The 16,458-nt window shown below is 43.0% G+C and overlaps 2 protein-coding genes across 3 annotated transcripts; both read right to left on the bottom strand.

The window, feature by feature from the left end:
• Positions 1-1,950: 1,950 nt before the first annotated feature.
• On the bottom strand, positions 1,951-10,008 carry dnaja3b (DnaJ heat shock protein family (Hsp40) member A3b). 2 transcript variants are annotated; one of them, XM_048247112.1, is made up of 12 exons: positions 9,781-10,008; positions 8,921-9,057; positions 8,510-8,593; positions 7,973-8,176; positions 7,379-7,531; positions 6,390-6,537; positions 5,995-6,059; positions 5,192-5,320; positions 4,700-4,815; positions 4,493-4,584; positions 3,238-3,374; positions 1,951-2,885 (listed from the first exon to the last, which is right to left on the bottom strand). In XM_048247112.1, the coding sequence occupies exons 1-11, from the start codon at positions 9,980-9,982 to the stop codon at positions 3,247-3,249; spliced, it is 1,458 nt and encodes a 485-aa protein (XP_048103069.1). In that variant the 5' UTR covers positions 9,983-10,008; the 3' UTR covers positions 1,951-2,885; positions 3,238-3,246. The 2 variants fall into 2 exon arrangements, with proteins under 2 accessions (XP_048103069.1, XP_048103070.1); XM_048247113.1 differs by lacking the exon at positions 3,238-3,374.
• A 1,966-nt stretch (positions 10,009-11,974) lies between these two features.
• LOC125296986 (heat shock 70 kDa protein-like) lies at positions 11,975-14,264 on the bottom strand. Its single transcript, XM_048247111.1, has one exon. The coding sequence runs from the start codon at positions 14,196-14,198 to the stop codon at positions 12,348-12,350; it is 1,851 nt and encodes a 616-aa protein (XP_048103068.1). The 5' UTR covers positions 14,199-14,264; the 3' UTR covers positions 11,975-12,347.
• Positions 14,265-16,458: the final 2,194 nt, after the last annotated feature.

Raw genomic sequence — 16,458 nt, 5'->3', positions numbered from 1 at the left:
TGTTTTGGAGATGATGCCGATGTTTTGGAAACTGTATGACTGTCTGTATTATTTGCAAAAAAAAAAAAAAAGTTTTCAGAAAAAAAAAAAAACTGAAGAGCTCTGTGTTCTTGCCCCTTCTTCAAAAGCCGTATTCATCTCTCGGAGGGGGAAAACAATCCGTCGTACTCACAGCTCCAGAAAGGCTCTGAGGCACTTGAGGTTGGCTTGTCAGCTGCTCCAGAGCATCTGTGGTGAACGGATCCAAGTGGTTGACAGCTGGAGTGATGTGCCTGTGTGTGCTTGCAGCGAGACTTCACAGAACAGATAGAAAAAGACACTGAAGGGATAGAAATAGTATGGCAGAGAGAGAGAGAGAGAAAGAGAGAGAGGGGGGGCTCAAGTAGCCTCTGCATTGTCCAGTTATTAGCTTTGGGCACTTACACAAAGAAGAACAGTCTACTGTTTACTTGTCCATTGAGTAGTTTTACACTGACAACTGTTACATATGAAACTCTGTTGAGCGTAGCTGTGCAATACTGGGAAAATGAGTGCCATTGTCTACACACCAACAACTCAGAGCCCACATCATGTTCACACAACAGTTATAAGGACTAGCACAATCTACAGGCCTCAGCAGTGCACTCGTGTCATTTACTCGGAACATTTACTGTACATTTATGCAGGGTTTGTGCAGGTATCAACAAGTTCAATTCAAGAATTTTTAAGACCATTATAAATCAAATTTAAGACTGATCTAACCAAAAAATGTGAAATGCTTAAATCTAAACAGGCTGCATTGTTGAACTACAACACGACTACAACAACTACAATCTGTGCCACCCCAAAAATGTAAATAACCACTGGTAAAAATATGTTAAATGGGTGCTAACACAATTAAGACCTATAAAGACCCAGTGCATAATATTCTCATCCATTTACGACATCTGAACACCAAAAATCCCTATTATTAATTTTTAAACTTTTTTAGACCCTTCTTATTAATTTAGACACTTTCATTCAAACTGAACCACAGTACCAGATATACTGATATGCATCAGTATGTGAGTTGACTGGGTATAATCAAACCTGTGGCATTACTCTTGCTCTACCACTTGAGCTCCAGGAACAGCACTCGTCAGTGTTAGAAAAGTCAACTCAGCTCCTCATCAAATAGACAACTCACACTTGGCGCTTACACTTCTCAGGCTGGACGTGACAAGAGAGGACGAGTCTCGTCTGCACGTACACGCCGCCGAGGACGGAGGCGAGAGGATCAAGGCGAGGCCCACCCAGAGGGCCGGGTGTTGTCCGGCACTCAAGTCAGGCTACTCTCTGACATGGGTACTCATCAGGCATCACCGCAGGGCCAATACCCACAACTGACACATATACCACCAATCCTTTGTCACCGAGGGACGGTGCCAAGGGCTTGATGTAACTCTTCACAATCGCCGACTTCATCGTATCACACCTGGTTGAGGACGCAGAGTATTGGTCATGGGGGCGAGGAGGAGAACCACTCCCTGTGCGGTGAGTGGAGAGGGGAGGTGGGGGAGAAGCAGAGGGCCTGGTGCTCAGCGTACTATTTACACTGCAGCACGGCAAACGGCAAAGCCATAGAAAGACTACATTCTACATTCCGAACAGTCAAGCACAGCTGGGATGCTGTTTTGATGGTCACCATGGAGACAATAGGGAGCAGACTGATAGATAAAGAGCAAGAAAGAGAGAGAGCAAAAGAGAGAAGGAAAGAGAAACATGAGTTCTCTGGCTACAGGATACATAAATATTTTATGCACTATTTTCTGCCTCTTTATCCTTTGTTCCTATAATCTGTAATTAATCATGCTCGGTAAATGCTCCCATATTGTTGTTTAATCCAACATGAAATAAATTGGAGACCTCCCAGCACGGCCATCTGCCAAGGTCATACGGGCAAATTCCAATAATTCATTCCACAATACTGAAATCACTTGATTGTTTTAATAGTAGAATCTAAAACACTGCTTGCTATTGTTTTGCTCTTCAGCTCTGAAACAAAGCTAACAAGTTAGGTTTGATCCTCGCATATCACAAAACCCAATATACAGTCCACTAGCACCCCCTGGTGGCTACCACTTTCACATGGAAGCAGATCTAGACATTGGCTGCCAACCACTGATTTGTGTTTCCTCAACCAACTTTTGATGGTTTATAGAAACCATTTTTGCCATTCATATTTTAATAATAGTTATTAAGGTTTTCAATCACAGGTTCTTACATTTAGACAAAATTACTTATTTTTTTACTGTAAATGGTCATTAACTTCATTACATGTTGTGTGTTCCCACAGGGAAAAAGGCATTATCTCACACAATATATTAAATACATACACCAAATATATCAAAACACCAGAAAAATAACAACTGTGCCTATATTTGTGTCATTTATTTAATCACTTTTCCATCAGTCCCATTGTAAAGTGAATGCTTCAAAAGACTTGGGGTACAGTACTGCACACACAAACACTCCATACCACTCCACCCAACACACCTCCACCCTCAAAAGACCTCCTCCTCTTCTCCACCTCCTTCACGTCGCTCGTGAGGTAGCCTAACTCAGTCTCCTCCTTAAGCAGTTCGCCCTCTGTCCACTAAGGATCCCGTTCGCCAGCGCGTCCTGCTGTCTTTTCGTCTGTAAACGTTGTGGTGTGCGGAGGTGTGGGGGTGGGCGCCCGTCTACTAGCCAGGCTGCGGGTTACCCTTCTAGAATATTCTGTCTTTCCGTGCGTGGCCCCCCCACCAGGGCCGGTCTCCAGCCTATGTGGCCTCCGGGGGTGAGGGGGGTCCAAAATATGAGAGAGGGAGGTCCACCAGCTCCACCTCTCTGCTACTAGCCGTGTCCGTGACCTGAGGGTCTCTTGCCTAGAGAGAGGAAACAGAACAATGACACAACATTAACATGACCTGATGTCTAGTTGTGAAGAGTGCTAAACTGCTTTTCTACTATACTGTTTTCACCTTTGTAAGACTCAGACATGGTTAATATTCTACTACTACAGCCATTGGTTTGCACCGTTCGGTCTTATTGTCCTACTCGGCTACATTACATCTAGACAGGCGCCACAAGACATTAAATCGCTGGTGAAACTGGTCCCTTCAGTGTATATAGAAGTTTTTACCACCCCTTTTAATTTACACCCCCCCCCCCCCCCCCCCCCCCCAAGAACTCTAGGTTCTTGAGCTCGTCCACTGCCTCGTCGTCCAGGGCTCTCACCTGTGGCAGTCAGCTGAACATTTTCTTCAGCTTGGAGAAGAAGCCTCCTTCCTCCTTCTTTCCCTCCTCTTTCTGTCTCTCCTCCTCTTGCTGCTGCTGCTGCTCTCCTCCAGAGGACTGGCTACTCTTGGCCCTGGCTGGGGTACAAAACCAGACTGGTCAGGCCACCTGCTCGCACAAGCTCAACACTACCGGCAGAGGGACAAGCAACAGTGTGGCTCGTCTGACAGGATCTTTTAAGGTAGAACCAAAGATGTTAGAATTACTATCCTTCTTGCCCTGTCAGCTAGCAGCATTGTTTGAATGAGTCATAACGATTCTAAGATGTACAGAATACACCGCATATGTAGCAATAAGTAAAATATTATGTGAATTAGGCTTCAAATTATGTGCCAATTGTCTTTGTAATCAAAGATTTTAAAATGACCTGCTCTTGTGTCTTCTCTTGTGTCAGCTCATCTGAGTGGAGAGAGTGATCTATATTTAAGGGATTCAGCACTAGCATACAAGTGCTGACACCAATTCACTGAGGGGCATTATATTTTTTCAAGGGGGGCACAAAATCACTGTTGATCCACCGTTCAGTGTAGCGGGAATTTAAATGGATCACATTAAGATAAGCCATTAATATACACTGGGGTTACAATATCTAATTGTCTACAATGTACCCAAGTAAGCAACAGGGGACTTCCAGGATGGGCCAGGTGATTTGTGTGTGTGTGTGTGTGTGTGTGTGTGTGTGTGTGTGTGTGGGGGGGTGAGGGGTGCTTGTGTGACATCACATTTCCACTCCAAGACAATCAAAGACAAATCACACCCTGTCTGTGTCTGAATGTACTGCAGCCAAAGGGTTATTACATGGCAACATGTAGAGCTATTCGATTTGACTCAAGAATGTTCTCATGAATTTCAAAGCACACCCCCCCCAACCACCCTCCTGAAAATCCATGACACAAACTAAGAAACGCTATTTTGGATTAGTTGGCTTGGAATGCCTCCTAATCTTGTTGTGTCTGCACTGGCAAGTCCTGGCTAAATTCCCAACCTGGCACATTCAATCTGGCCCCCTAATCGCTCATAATCATAATCAGCTCATTCATTCATTCTCTCTCTCTCCACCTCAAGCTGATGGCTGCCGTGCATCACCCTGGTGGGTGCTACACATTGGTGGTGGTTAGTGGGGTTCCCCTGGAAAGCGATTTGGGTGCCTGTATGAAGTTGTTGTTGCAAGTACGGAGAGACTGGTCCACTGTACCTGCAGGAGTGACCCCGTTGACCGTGCCCTGCACGTCCTCCTCCTCCTCAGCATACTCCAACAGGAGCTTCCTCTGCCTCTGGCTCAGTTTCCTGCACAAGATGGAGGGCAGAGAATGAGACGGGACAATAACTAAAAAAAAAACTACAAATCAGCCATCTTGTGTGTATGCTGGAGGGTAAGAGACGGAGTCAGGATCTCTCTTACTTGGGGATTTTGATCTTGATGTGTACGTAGTGGTCACCGTAGCTGTAGCTGTTCATGCGCTGGATGCCCTTGCCCTGTAGCCTGATGCGCTGGTCCGGCTGCATCCCTGGAGGAATCTGATGGTTTTGAATGGCCACAAATGACTTCACTCCATACTACTGCAGCACTTGCCCAAACACCCTCAAATCGCTTTAAGTCCACTTAAGATACTATCAATGTACTTTGGTGCGGAGCTACACATTGTGTTACATGTCCTGCATTACAAGCACACCAACCTTAAGGTAATAGCATGGTAATACCAATGTTATTCCGAAGATGTTATACCAATGTTATGCAGATGTCTACACAGATTTTTGTACAAACACCATCAGATACGTGTAATGATTTTCCTATAAATGATATTACTATAAATGCCATATTGACAGTGTCACCCCATGTTCAGAACGTAGAGAGGAGGCAGAGTACCCGTGTCAGAGTGAGTCTCAGTCCCACCTGTATGCTGATGGTGTCATGGAGACCTGGCGCGGTGGCTGCGCCCCCCAGGATGGCCTGGGCCACCGAGATGCGCACGTCCGAGTGGATGTCCGGACCATCGCGTCTGAACACCGAACTCCTCTGGACCTGTGCGTGTGTGAGGGAGACCGTGTGTGTCATTGTTAAGTGACATTTACTCAGATATTAATGCACTATACATTGCTGGCCTAGACACAACTGCAACACCACTGATCACTGGTAATAGTCTTATAGTTGGAAACGAGTACAATTTGATTAAGTCTTGTCCACTTTGACAGACATCTTAGATGGAGGATGTTCTCATTCATCTGAGCAAGGCCATGCCAATAGCAAAACTAGTGCCACTAGCATCAGATAGATTTCAGGGCCCGGCCCAACAGAATTAAGCCACTATTTGCTCCCTCAGCCCATCACATACAAACAAAGACAAATTACTTTTGCAACAGGGACAAAAGAGCCAGAAAAATGTTTGTTCAGGCATCCAGGAACATCACCTGCGTTGGCTGCCGAGATGCTTCCTATGATTAGCCTGTTTCTCTGACAGCATATAAGAGCTTTTCCTTTCTAGCAGCTAATTATCTACTGGGTCAACAGGCACACAATAGCCACATGTCAAGAGAATGCAGGCTAATCTAATTAGATTTTTTTCCAAAGCACTTCCATTAGCACGGGAATATCCTCTGCACAAGCCAAGCATACAGTTTACAGTGACAATGGAAAGGGAGGAGATGTTCCCCCATGTTTGGGGCGAGCCCTGTCTCAGTGCTGGCTGACGCACTCACTCTAAACGTGATGTACATCTCCTTCTTCCCCACAGGCATCCGCACAGTCTGTCCGTCATCCACACCTGAAACAGCACCAGAACAGAGAGAGGTCAGACAACTACTCAACGTGACATGACCCAACATACTTCCTGCACAACTAAGAGTTCATTTGACTAGGCCGTCAAACATTTTTTTATCATGAAATACATAGGTTTTAACTAAATAAGTAAATGTTCTCTTCAAATGCCACTGTTTGAATGCACAAATCCCTTCAGCATAGGAGCCGACTGATTGAAGAAGTTGACCCACGGACCCATAGACTGTATAAAGCATGGAGCACTGAGTTGGAGCACGGAGTTGTTCTACACAACCGTTCGATCATCTCAGTGTTCTTCACCCGAGTGGCGCCTCACCTGGCGGTACCGGCACCGTGACCGTGTGCTTCTGCTGGGTCTGGCCCCGGCCCCGGCACATGATGCAGGGCGTGATGACGATGGAGCCGCGGCCACCGCACCGGCGGCAGGTGGAGCGCATCATGAAGGGGCCTGTGTTCACAGACTCCTGCAGAGGGCAGCAGAGGGCCAAAGATAAACAAAGCTTCGTTCAAGAACACTCTTGTGCACAGAACTGGGACACCATTTGCCACACAGGGCTGTATGTTCACTTTATTTTTTGTTGCTTATAGCACTGGTGCTACAGAGGTTGATAGTTTTGTAGCACAATCCAAAAAATCTCTAGCAATGCTACGTATTTACAAACACCTCATCTGTAGGCTACACTACACACGTTTACTAGAAAACGTTTTAAATAAGGTGTCACCGGTGCTAAGTTGCTAAATCATCCATAGCACAGACTACCATTTGGAGCATCATGTGCTATAGCATATGTAGCACTGTACAGCCCTGCCACAGTTTTCACTTTCACAGTTGTTACCATCACAACTGTGGAGCAACTAGGGAGCAAATTTAGCATTTAGCTGCCTGTGTTACATCATCATTTATGGAGCCCGGGAGGTGTCATTGCAAGATTGTATATTTGTATATCTAGAAAACATGTGCTCATTTGACCAAATTGTGCACTCATTTCACCAAAATGTGCTTTACAAATATCCTAACTACAGAGCAACTAGGAAGCAACATTTAGTTCCTATATTTACTTGATAATGTATTACATTATCATTTAGCTGGTTATGACTATATAACAGGTCAACTATGATGATTAAGCTTTCATACACTTATAATAACCTAACCAGTCCCATAACCCATGTGCACCTGAAATCTAATACCTGAATGAGCATGACTGAACAGAAAAGAACATATCATGTCATTGTCATGTTTACAAACGTGAAGGCAATGATAAGGCACAACATTGAAGACTCTTGAAATGAAAAGGGTTTCCTCACCATGCCTGTGCCATTGCAATAGTGGCAGTGCTGGACTTTGGTGCCAGGTTCACTTCCTTTGCCATCACAACGCGGGCAGGTGTCCTCTATGTTGACTGTGATCTCCTTGTTGACACCCTTGGCGGCTTGAGTAAACGTCAGATCCATTACAAACTGGGGGACAAAAACACAGAAAAACAACATGAATCAACATGAAACCATCATCAATACTCACTTATTTAAGACAATACTAATCCATACACCTCAATTGATACATCAGGCGACTCAATTCTGTGAGCACAGAGATTAAAAGTATACCTTACTTATTGTGCAACTCATTCTAGTTAAGTGTGTTCTAAACATAAAAAAGGCAAATGAATCTGCAATGAGCCACAAGTGTTGCCACTAACTCATGACAACCCTTTCAACAATCAACCCTTTGGACAATCAACCCTTTGCGACTGTGTCTATAGTTCAAGAAGCTGTTACAAACAGGTGTGTGATTGCAAGAACACTTGTTGTTCTCAATGTCACTAATGGACAAAGATGTCCTCTACTATGTGTCGTGCCTCTGCAGGAGTCAATACTGTACATATCAGTGGAAACAGGACGGACCTCTGGAGGCTGCTCGAATATGGAGCTGAAATCTCCGAATCCCCGCGCTCCAGTGAAATCACCAAAGATCTTGCGGAAGAGCTCCTCGGGATCCACGTTGGAGCCCCCTCTCCAGAACTGCTGCTCTCTGGCGTTGCTCTGGCCTGGACCACTGGCCGAGCCGTACGTGTCATACTGCCTCCTCTTCACCTCGTCACTCAACACCTGGGGGGTGAGGTTAGAAAGTAAGTTTAATTTATATAGCATATTTAAGATAAAAGTGCTTCACACACAGTACCACAACGTAGTCTACAGGAAGTTATTTCTGAATCATTAACTATACATATTGTTAAAAAGTATTATTATTGTTTATTATGGTTGTTATTGTTGCTGGTCTTGGGTCTTGAATTTCCCCTTGGGGATCAATAAATCTATCTATCTATCTATCTATCTATCTATCTATCTATCTACCATCTTTTCACTTTTTCTACTTTTGGTTATTGAGGGACTCGCTATGGAATTGATGTGTAATCATTTGAGCTTCAGATATTTCTATACCTCATATGCCTCTGCACACTTGGCAAACTTCTCTTTTGCTTGAGGATCATCTGGATTGGTATCCGGGTGGTACTTCTTTGCCATCTGAGGAACAGAAAACGCAGTAATTATAATAATCAAAAGTCTAAAAACTCTATTCTGTGTACATAACATGTGTTAATTATACTTTCACTCAGGTAATACAAATAATATACTGCTATAAATGTATGTTCATAATATCTGATAACTTTAACGTCCAGTTCACAGTTTGCGGCCAAGGAATAATGAATCCATCAAAATCATTCCTTTGTAGAGCAACTACAAAATATAAGACTCTTATGGCTAAACAAAAAAAAAACTACATGACTTCACCTGGTAATATGCCTTCTTGATATCTCTTATGGCTAAAAAAAACAAACTACATGACTTCACCTGGTAATATGCCTTCTTGATATCTTTCTGCGAAGCACTGCGCGGAACACCCAAAAGTTGGTAGAGATCCTCCTTGTTCTGACAGACTGCACTGGTGTGGAAGGGCTGAGCACTGAGGACATGCCTGGCCTTGGACCCTGCAAACAATGTAAAAGAACTGTGCTTAGCACAGAATCTACAGATCTGACTACTGGTCAGAAGTCAACTACGGCATATCCCCCAAAAGAGGACAAATCTATTGTTACGTTTCTTCTATTCGTAACAAGCAACAAAGGATTAGCATTTTTGGATTAAGATGACAAAGAATGGAACACCGAAGTGTCATCACGTGCAACACAGGTTCACGATACAAAATTTTAAGTCGACCTGATCGACTGAATAGTCGATTATTAGCTTATTAGACATGACTGACATGCATGGTTCTGAGAATAATGTTATTAGAAATTATCTGGTATCAACATCACGATGTGCCAGGTAGCCTGTCGAAAATGAATTAACATAATACTTCAAATTCCGTCACACCCGTCCTAACAAAGCCCTGGGTCTTTGGAAGACCAGTTGAGTGAGTTGAATGTATCAGGTCACTTGTGATGGTAACGCTACCCAAAATGCAAGTTTGTTAGTTTGTATAAGTTAGTTGTCCTTGTGTAAGGCTGTTGCATCATCTTAGCAAAATTAAGGGCAGCCAACGTTAACTACGCTAACGCTAACCAGCTAAAATGACAGGACGAAGGTCGTTCACAGCTTTTTACCCCTGGGGGGTAAATAAAAACAATTCTCTGCTGCAAACTCAACTCTAAACTTCAGTATTTTCTTGCTTGCTAGCATAGCAACCATTAACGTTTAGCCGAGTAGCTTACATGACAACCTCCTCAATGTCACGCTGCTTGCCGCTTTCCAACATCTCTCATGACCAACAGCTGAATAATAACGTGTTCCCGTAAGCGACAGAAGCCGTGCATCACCGTATACTGAAGTGACAAAACCAGATACTTTGAAAGGTCCTGTGGATAAGGCAACTGATATTAAGCGTGCAGCACGACTTGATGTGGACGCCGCCATCTTTACGTCATGATAGGTCTAAGGAGGTGTACTGCGCATGTCAGTAGAAGTCATCATCAGAAGTCATACACACTAACATATTTTTATACCAAGTAATTTTGATAACTTCATGACCACTGATAACAAACATGACCCACTCCCCCTCGTGTTCCATTTTTATGTTGATAGACATTTAGACTATTATGTAATGTTATACTTATAACTATAATGCATTGAAAATGGTTTATAATTACATTAACATTACTTTAATTTTTACTTTGTAAATGTTTTAATGATATTCCAGGTTAACATCAACATTCATTTAAGGAAATGAAAACATTAGTTATATGAAAATGTCTGCTATCATATCACTATTCAATTACAGTAAATTCAATTCAATTCAATTCAAAGAACTTTATTTTTCCATTACAAATGAGTAAGCTTTTGTACTCAGTATGCGAAAACCAGTCTGAATACCTGGGAAGGCCTGGGAAGCAATAAGACACACCAACAAATATTGTACAACCAGTTTATATAGCAGAATGATTGGCCTTTGCATGGATCAATATCATTGACATTTGGGTGTGTCAACATAGAGATCATCCGATGAAGATAACAATCAAGTAGTTGTGCATATCAGAATCATTGTACACCAATGAAAATTACACATTTTGTAGGTGAAACTTGCTTAACTAAAGAGTTCCCATCTGGACAGCACTCGCTCTCAGGCACTAAGTAGTACACAATGTACTACCCCACTTCCATCTTACAATAACACACTGATCAAATCAAATGCTCAAGGCAATGATTCCTGTAACAGAGTTGCAGAGTGCAGCAGCAGCACATGAGACCATCAACGAGAGAATGTCAGGGTTAGTGGAAGACCGAAACAGAGTGTGTGTGTGTGTGTGTGTGTAGAAGAGGGGGCCTGTGTGTGTGTGCTTGTGTCTGTGTGTGTGTGTGTGAGAGAGAGAGAGAGAGAGAGAGAGAGAGAGAGAGAATTACGTCAACAGAAAATTTCAATCTAGCTATGAAAAAATTAAAAGATAAAGAGAGCAAAGAGTGCCCTCAGTCAATTAATCATAAATTAAAATGTTAACACCAATACAATACCCCCTAAAAAACCTAGGTACTAGGTCACTAGGTACAGACTCAGTGACCACACATTGGAGAGATGCCGCCACAAGCAAACCTGGCAACTAAAAGAGGTGAGGGTATGCACATGCTGCACACAAGAAATCGAAAATGAAAAACATTTTCTTTTACATTGTAAAAAAAATTGAAAACATTACGTCAATATAATTCACAAAATTTGAAAAAATAATCCCAAATTTTAGAAATGTACAGAATGACACTGAAATTAAATACTTATTAGAGAGTACCAACCTTACAGCGCGATATGTCCTAGAATGCCATTCAGCAGAGGCAGCCACAAGGTGAGTCTTAGGCCACTATGTATTTTTTTCCTTCTTTGTTTTCTCTCTCTCCATTGTGTGTTAGTGTTTGTGTGTTGGGGGAGGGGGTGGATTGTGTGTGTGTGTGTGTGTGTGTGTGTGTGTGTGTGTGTGTGTGTGTGTGTGTGTGTGTGTGTGTGTGTGTGTGTGTGTGTCTAATGTTCTATTCTACTGCTTTGGCAACATTGTAACACTTACAGTCATGCCAATAAAGCTCATTGAATTGAAACTGAGAGAGGCTGTTCCTGTAAGTATGTGTGTGTGTGTGTGTGTGTGTGTGAGAGAGAGAGAGAGAGAGAGAGAGAGAGAGAGAGAGAGAGAGCAGGCCTCAACAGGGTTGCATGATTTGGGGAGAATATCATATTGCAATTTGTCTGACATATATTACGATTAGGGCTGAGCTACACCAGGCACATAACTGAAGCGTTCCGTTTGCGTTGCATCTGCTGCAACAATTAGCTTCCACTATAATCAATGGAAGTAGCTACACCAGACGAGATAGCGGCACGTACGTGCGAAAAAAATAGACCATTAATTTAAAATGGATTTTACGCGTCGCAAACGGAACGCTTCAGTTATGCGCCTGGTGTAGCTCATACCTTACAATTTGCGATATGATTCTTGAATGTGAATGATCTGATTCAGTTCAATATTCCAAATGTCTTTTTAATTTGTGCCACCCCTGACTGGTGAGCACGGCTGGTGCACAAGAAGCACAGCACCCCGACCGACTGGGAAGCTCACCAATCAGAATTTCTGTGCCCCACTCGAACTACGCATACCCACCAACCAGAAGTGGCACAGTCAAGGAGGAGGACATGAATATAAAAGTCATAAATGTGACAAAATTAACTGAATGTTCTCTGAAGTTTTTTCAGGTTCAAAATTCATGTTTTCTGGTAGGTGTTTTCGTGACTCTTTTGACAATCCTTTTACTTGTTTTGCTGTTGTATTCTGGGCGTTGTAATCACTGATCTATAAAGAACTTTGATGATGAATTTGCAGTCCAACTCCTTCTGCTTGTTCTCGTACTCCTGTTTGTCAGCCAGTTCGTGGTTCTCCATCCAGGTAAAGGTCGGGCTGCACCGCTCATCAACTGCCTTAAAGACGCCCTTCATGTGGAATACATAGGACTCCAGGGAGATCTTGGCAGCAATCGTCTTCCTCAGCATGTCATCTTCTGTTTTGTATTTCTTTGCATCCTGTATCATCTTCTCAATCTCCTCCTTGCTGAACCATACTATTTCAGCTGTGGCAGATATCTTCTTCTTCTTCTTGCCAGTGCTTTTGGCGACTGCCGACACATTGAGGATCCCATTAGCATAAATTTCAAAGGTCACCTCAATCTGAGGAACTCTGCGAGGGGCCAGAGAGATCCCAGTCAGCTCAATCTTGCGCAGCAGGTTGTTGTCCTTAGTCATGGCTCCTTCTCCCTCATATACCTGGATGGTGTCAGAGCATGGGGTGATGGTTTTGGTATATATGTTGGGGATGGTGGTGTTACGCTTGATAAAGGTAGTCATGACTCCTCCAGCCGTCTCGATGCCCAGAGACAGCGGGGCCACATCCAGCACCACTAGGTTCAGGACGTTGTCAGCCTTGTCGCCCATGAGAATGGCAGCCTGGACTGCAGCACCATAGGCCACTGCCTCGTCAGGGTTGATGCCCTTGTTCAGTTCCCTTCCATTGAAGAAATCCTGCAGCTCCTTCTGGATTTTAGGGATTCTGGTGGAACCTCCCACCAAGACAATGTCATGAATTTGTGACTTGTCCAGCTTGGCATCTCTCAGGGCCTTCTCCACAGGCTCAAGGGTTCCCCTGAAGAGGTCGGAGTTCATCTCCTCAAAGCGAGCTCTGGTGATGGAGGTGTAGAAATCAATGCCTTCATAGAGAGAGTCAATCTCAATGCCGGCTTGGGAGCTGGAGGAAAGTGTCTTTTTGGCCATCTCACATGCTCTGCACAGCCTCCTCAGTGCCCTCTTGTTCTGGCTGATGTCCTTCTTAAACTTCCTCTTGAACTCCTCCATAAAGTGATTCACCATGCGATTATCAAAGTCTTCCCCACCCAGGTGAGTGTCCCCAGCTGTGGCTTTCACCTCAAAGAAGCCATCTTCAATGGTTAGGATAGAAACATTTAAGTACACACCACCCAGGTCAAAGATGAGGACATTACGTCCACCACTTTTGCTTTTGACATTACGTTCACGTCCTATGTCTTTTTCCAGCCCATAAGCAATGGCTGCTGCTGTGGGCTCGTTGATGATCCTAAGCACATTCAGTCCGGCAATCATTCCAGCTTCCTTGGTTGCCTGACGCTGTATGTAGCTGAAGTAGGCAGGTACAGTGATGACGGCATTGGTTACTTTTTGTCCAAGGTAGGCTTCAGCAATCTCCTTCATCTTGACCAGGACCATGGAGGAGATCTCTTCTGGGTAAAATGTTCTGTTCTTTTTTTTGTACTCCACTTGAACTTTGGGCTTTCCTCCATCACTGATAACTTGGAAGGGCCAGTGCTTCATGTCAGACTGCACAACGGGCTCATCAAACTTTCGTCCGATCAGACACTTGGCATTAAAGACTGTGTTGTTGGGGTTCATGGCCACCTGATTTTTTGCAGCATCACCAATCAGTCGTTCTGTGTCTGTGAAGGCCACATAACTTGGGGTGGTTCTGTTGCCCTGATCATTGGCAATGATCTCCACTTTTCCATGCTGGAACACCCCCACACAGGAATAGGTGGTACCCAGGTCGATACCAATGGAAACACCTTTTGCTGATGACATCTTGAATTCTGCACACACACACAATATACATTTTTGTATTAGTTTAGGACATAATCAAGATAGATCTTTAAAAATATGCATTGGTATGGCATATTAATGCATCAGTTTATTAATCTACATAAAATGTAAGACATTTTATGTAGGCTAACCTTCTGATAGAAACACTACTGACATGAGTATTAAATGTTCTCGTCTACATGGCATAACTTTTTGATTAAAAACTCAAAAACCTATACTCGCCATTGTTGCTGACATGTCGAAAAGAAGAAAGCAACTCCATGTGAAACAATGTAAGGTTTTGAGTTGAGCAATTTTAAGTTGATTTAATCAAACAGTCAAACTTTACTTTGTTGGTCCGTGGATTCATTTTTTGTCATGTGGATTGAGCCCATAAATGCTCGGGAAATCTGTTCAAATAAAAATTTTCGTTTTATGTAAATATTCTAGATTTAGATAAATGGCATCACCCGTGTGCAACAAATTTTCTCTTTATAATAGGCCTATGTCTGTTCTGTTGTAGGCTATTAATGCAACGACCAGCAGTTATACAGCGTTAGTAAGAGGTGTAGGCTATTAATTCAGGCATAGCAGTACTTATTAAGGTGTGCAAACAAAAATGCACAGAAATGCAGGAAATGATGCCGTTTCGCTTCAAAACGTCTGAGCAAGACATGTCATCTCACCTAGATTCTACTATCAGCGTAGCTTACGTGACCCACAGTGACTCAAAGGAAAAGTGCCTTCTCTTTTGGAATAGTTATGACAGACAAACTGAGAGGGATAAATGGCAAGGTTTCCCTTCTACACTGAAAAAAATACTTTTTACCAGGTTTTACTACTGAGATGCATCTATACACTGAAAAACATTTTTACTTGATTCTATCATGCACATAGGTTGCACATGAATGAAATGTCTAAGTTTACATAACTGATTCATGCTGTGATGCTTACGCAACTTGATCAAGTCATATCACTGACATTGACTGAATTTATATGAAGTATGTAGAAAAGTTCAACACAATTGTCTTATACAGGCATCATGGAAAGGCGGCAACCAAAAGCATTTAATATAGAAACTTTAATGTTTAAGGGTAACTTTATATTTGATCATCCACAGACACAAGAAGCATGCAATGTAGTTAGTCACCTGTGTTATGGAAACATGTGCATGCTGAATACCTAACACATTCATGGTGGGAACAAAGCATGGCTAATCTCAAAGCATAACATAAGATAAAACCTGGCTCCACATTCTACTGGTCTCCTAGTCCTCTTTAAGAAACTCATCACTTGTTCAGTACTGTGCTTCACATTGATCTGACATGATTCTGTTGTTACTTTGAGATGAACCATGCTTTGTTCCCACCATGAATTAGGTATTGAGCATGGTATATGGAACACATCTTTTTCCTTATAATTTCAGGACGATTCCATTTTTTTACTGAACGGTTGGCAACCCTAACTTCCTAGGCTACTGCCGACTGCTCGCGCTTTCGTTTCAAAGGAGAGGCTGTTGGCGCGCTACGACTGTGCCAGTGCCAACTGTAAGCCGGGCACACCCGGCAACGTCAGTGAATGTGAAGTCGGGTAGGCAAGGCTATGTATGGAAGTTAAAACAATATCGGAACATATATTTAGTCGACCCCAAATAGGTTCATTTCACTTTTACATAGTCAAGAGGAACACAATCAAGAAAATGAATCTGAAGTACTGACGTTCCACAGCCTAGGCTAGACAGTAACATGTATTTGTTTCCTTGCTATAGCCAACCATTTTATTCATTTTACCGATGCCTTGCCATATCTTATTTATCATACTTTACAGCAAAATTACCTACAGCACAGCATTATGGAATAAGTGCATCTGAAATCTACCCGTTTTAATGTGTTCATGAAGCCTCACTGCTTTTGAGAACTTAAAGTTTGCCTCCTGTCACCTAAGTCCGATCCAATACATAAATATGCAAAAATGCGGTAGGCTATAGGCTAGGCTGTTATTTACTCACAGCGGTTGATGTTGTCAGGCTCCAGAATATTTAAGTTACAGTAACACAAACGTCAGTGCACTGTTGGCGACTCCAATGATTATGAATTCGGCCATCAGACGCGAGGCCCAGTGGGCAACAGCCCAAATTTGGCTGTTTTCATGAATACAAAAGTTGGGTGACCCTCCCTCCTAGACTAAAAAAAGTTGGCTGACCCTCCCCTCAACAAAGAATAAAAAGACATGACCCTCCCCTATTTTCCTCCGGTGGTCCATT

The sequence above is a fragment of the Alosa alosa genome, chromosome 7, assembly GCF_017589495.1.
Source record: "Alosa alosa isolate M-15738 ecotype Scorff River chromosome 7, AALO_Geno_1.1, whole genome shotgun sequence".
In the NCBI taxonomy this organism is placed as follows: Eukaryota; Metazoa; Chordata; class Actinopteri; order Clupeiformes; family Clupeidae; genus Alosa; species Alosa alosa.
Note: the sequence above shows the minus strand (reverse complement) of the source record. Positions and strands in the feature narration are given on the sequence as shown.

Bases quoted from the DNA above. Each gene is read 5' to 3' on its own strand.
- dnaja3b (XM_048247112.1), bottom strand. From the start codon at position 9,982: ATGGCGGCGTCCACATCAAGTCGTGCTGCACGCTTAATATCAGTTGCC. The intron at 9,058-9,780 runs GTAAGCTACTCG...CATTGTTTGCAG, and splicing joins GACATTGAGGAGGTTGTCAT to GGTCCAAGGCCAGGCATGTC. The intron at 6,538-7,378 runs GTGAGGAAACCC...TGCCCTCTGCAG, and splicing joins ATTGCAATGGCACAGGCATG to GAGTCTGTGAACACAGGCCC.
- LOC125296986 (XM_048247111.1), bottom strand. From the start codon at position 14,198: ATGTCATCAGCAAAAGGTGTTTCCATTGGTATCGACCTGGGTACCACC.